This window comes from Penaeus monodon, chromosome 28 (genome assembly GCF_015228065.2).
Source record: "Penaeus monodon isolate SGIC_2016 chromosome 28, NSTDA_Pmon_1, whole genome shotgun sequence".
Taxonomy (NCBI): domain Eukaryota; kingdom Metazoa; phylum Arthropoda; class Malacostraca; order Decapoda; family Penaeidae; genus Penaeus; species Penaeus monodon.
In genome coordinates, this window is record NC_051413.1 from 448,334 (window position 1) to 450,187 (window position 1,854).

The 1,854-nt window shown below is 32.6% G+C and overlaps 1 protein-coding gene across 4 annotated transcripts in view; it reads left to right on the forward strand.

The window, feature by feature from the left end:
• The window catches only part of LOC119591243 (transcription factor Sp4-like), an 8,855-nt gene that overhangs the window by 2,705 nt on the left and 4,296 nt on the right, over positions 1-1,854 (forward strand). For all 4 annotated transcript variants that reach the window (XM_037939949.1, XM_037939950.1, XM_037939951.1 and 1 more), the window contains exon 2: positions 946-1,197. In XM_037939949.1, coding sequence (XP_037795877.1) covers positions 946-1,197 — 252 coding nt within the window. The remainder of the gene's footprint in view (positions 1-945; positions 1,198-1,854) is intronic.

Sequence of the window (1,854 nt, forward strand, 5' to 3'; positions counted from 1 at the left end):
TTTTTTATGAAAAAGGATCTTTATAAATCTAACAAGTACATCATTATATATAATAGACTTAGCTTAGTAAATCTTTAGAAAATACAAACATTTGCTTTTATCAGTATTGTGGAACATGCAGTGATCTGTGATCCGAGACCTAACAATATGAAGTCCAAGCCAACTACAGAGCATTGTCAAGTGATTTTGCTGACACAAAAACACCAAGGGGATCTATAAGTTCTGTATTATTAGAGTAACCTAAGCAGTAGGTTTGGCATTTACCATGTTATCAATAGGCATGATGCCATAGAAGTGTCTTGCAAGTAATTAAGATTATTTGTTTGTGGTTTCCTTGCACAGGTGTACGGTGTTCTTTATTTCACATTTTATTTGAAAATTAAATTTATTGCTTAATGAATCAGTCGCATAATATGGTGCTTTGTCAATGTCGTTAAATTAGGTATACCTGTTTTCTCATTAAAGTGAGTATTGTGAAAAGTTAATGGGAATTAATTTTTTCATGTAAAAGCACTTTCTGTGTGACCTTCTATTTGCTCAAATGATATTTAATACTCACCACACAATAGCTTCATTTTGATTGAGTCAAAGTTTATACACATCACAGGCTAAACTTCTACTTGTGTGTCAGTTTGTTTATGACAATTTCTTTTCATTAGTTGAATATTTCAGTTTTTGTGATCATACTTATATATCTTTAATTTTTTTGAAAACTCCATTACACACATAAAGACTTTCTTCCTTATTCCATTTTTTTCAGTAGTTTGATATTTCTTTTTTAGATATTTTAAATTATTTCTTTAGTCATCTTTCTATTTTATTAGTTTCTTTATACATTTCTTTCTGCAGTTTGATTACTCCTCTGCACAAATTATTGCTTACTTTGAATATTCCTTGATACATATTGTTGCTTATTTCCTAATTTTTCCCTCCACTTCTTTACAGGGGCGAGAGACCCAGGGGGCGCAGATCATAACGGCAAATGGCCAGACATATTCGGTTATGCCCCAGGCGCAGATGCAAACTGTTACCATAGATGGGCAGGAAGCAATCTATATCCCCGCCTCTGTCCAGCACGCAGCAGGAACTCAGCAGATACAGCTTGCCGCAGGAAACCAGGCTCTGTTTGCACCTGGCCAGCTTATACGAGCACAGAATCTCATTCAGAATGTTCAGACTGTCGGACAGGTTGGAACGGTGAGAAACCTTTGACAAATTTGCTGGCTGTGTTCACAGTTGGTGTTTGTTTAATTGATGAGTGATTGGAATAAGTATATATATTTTAAAATTGATGATCATTAATATAGTACTAAAACATTTGTGATATTTCACCTTTTCCTATACCGATATTTTTTTCTATAGATATAGTTTTATTTGGTGGATATATCATACATTAAAATACTCCATACATTTCCTCATACATTTCAAACAGTCCTTAACGTTAGATATTGACATTAACTAGAATGGAGAAAAGAATCTCTAATGAAAGCATTAGCTGATTTATTTTATCATTATTGATATTGGAATTACCACCTCTTTTTATTCTTATGTAAAAGTTGCCAGTATGTAATTAGCTAAAATGACAGCATGCAGATGGTGAATAATTTTCTTGTATTTTGTGTACGGGTAATTATAGACATTGCTCTCAAGACTTTTTCTTTTTCGATGAAACTTCTTTCTCTGAAGAGAACAAGGGGGAAAAATTGGTGAAAGAGCTGATCTGTCTGTGAAATTTATTGAATTTAAGAAGATATTCCATTGATTCAATTATTAATGCAAATAAGCAACATGAAAGATGCAGATTATCAGAGGAAAAGAAATTGATAACAATTATGTAAATCATAAGTACAAGCT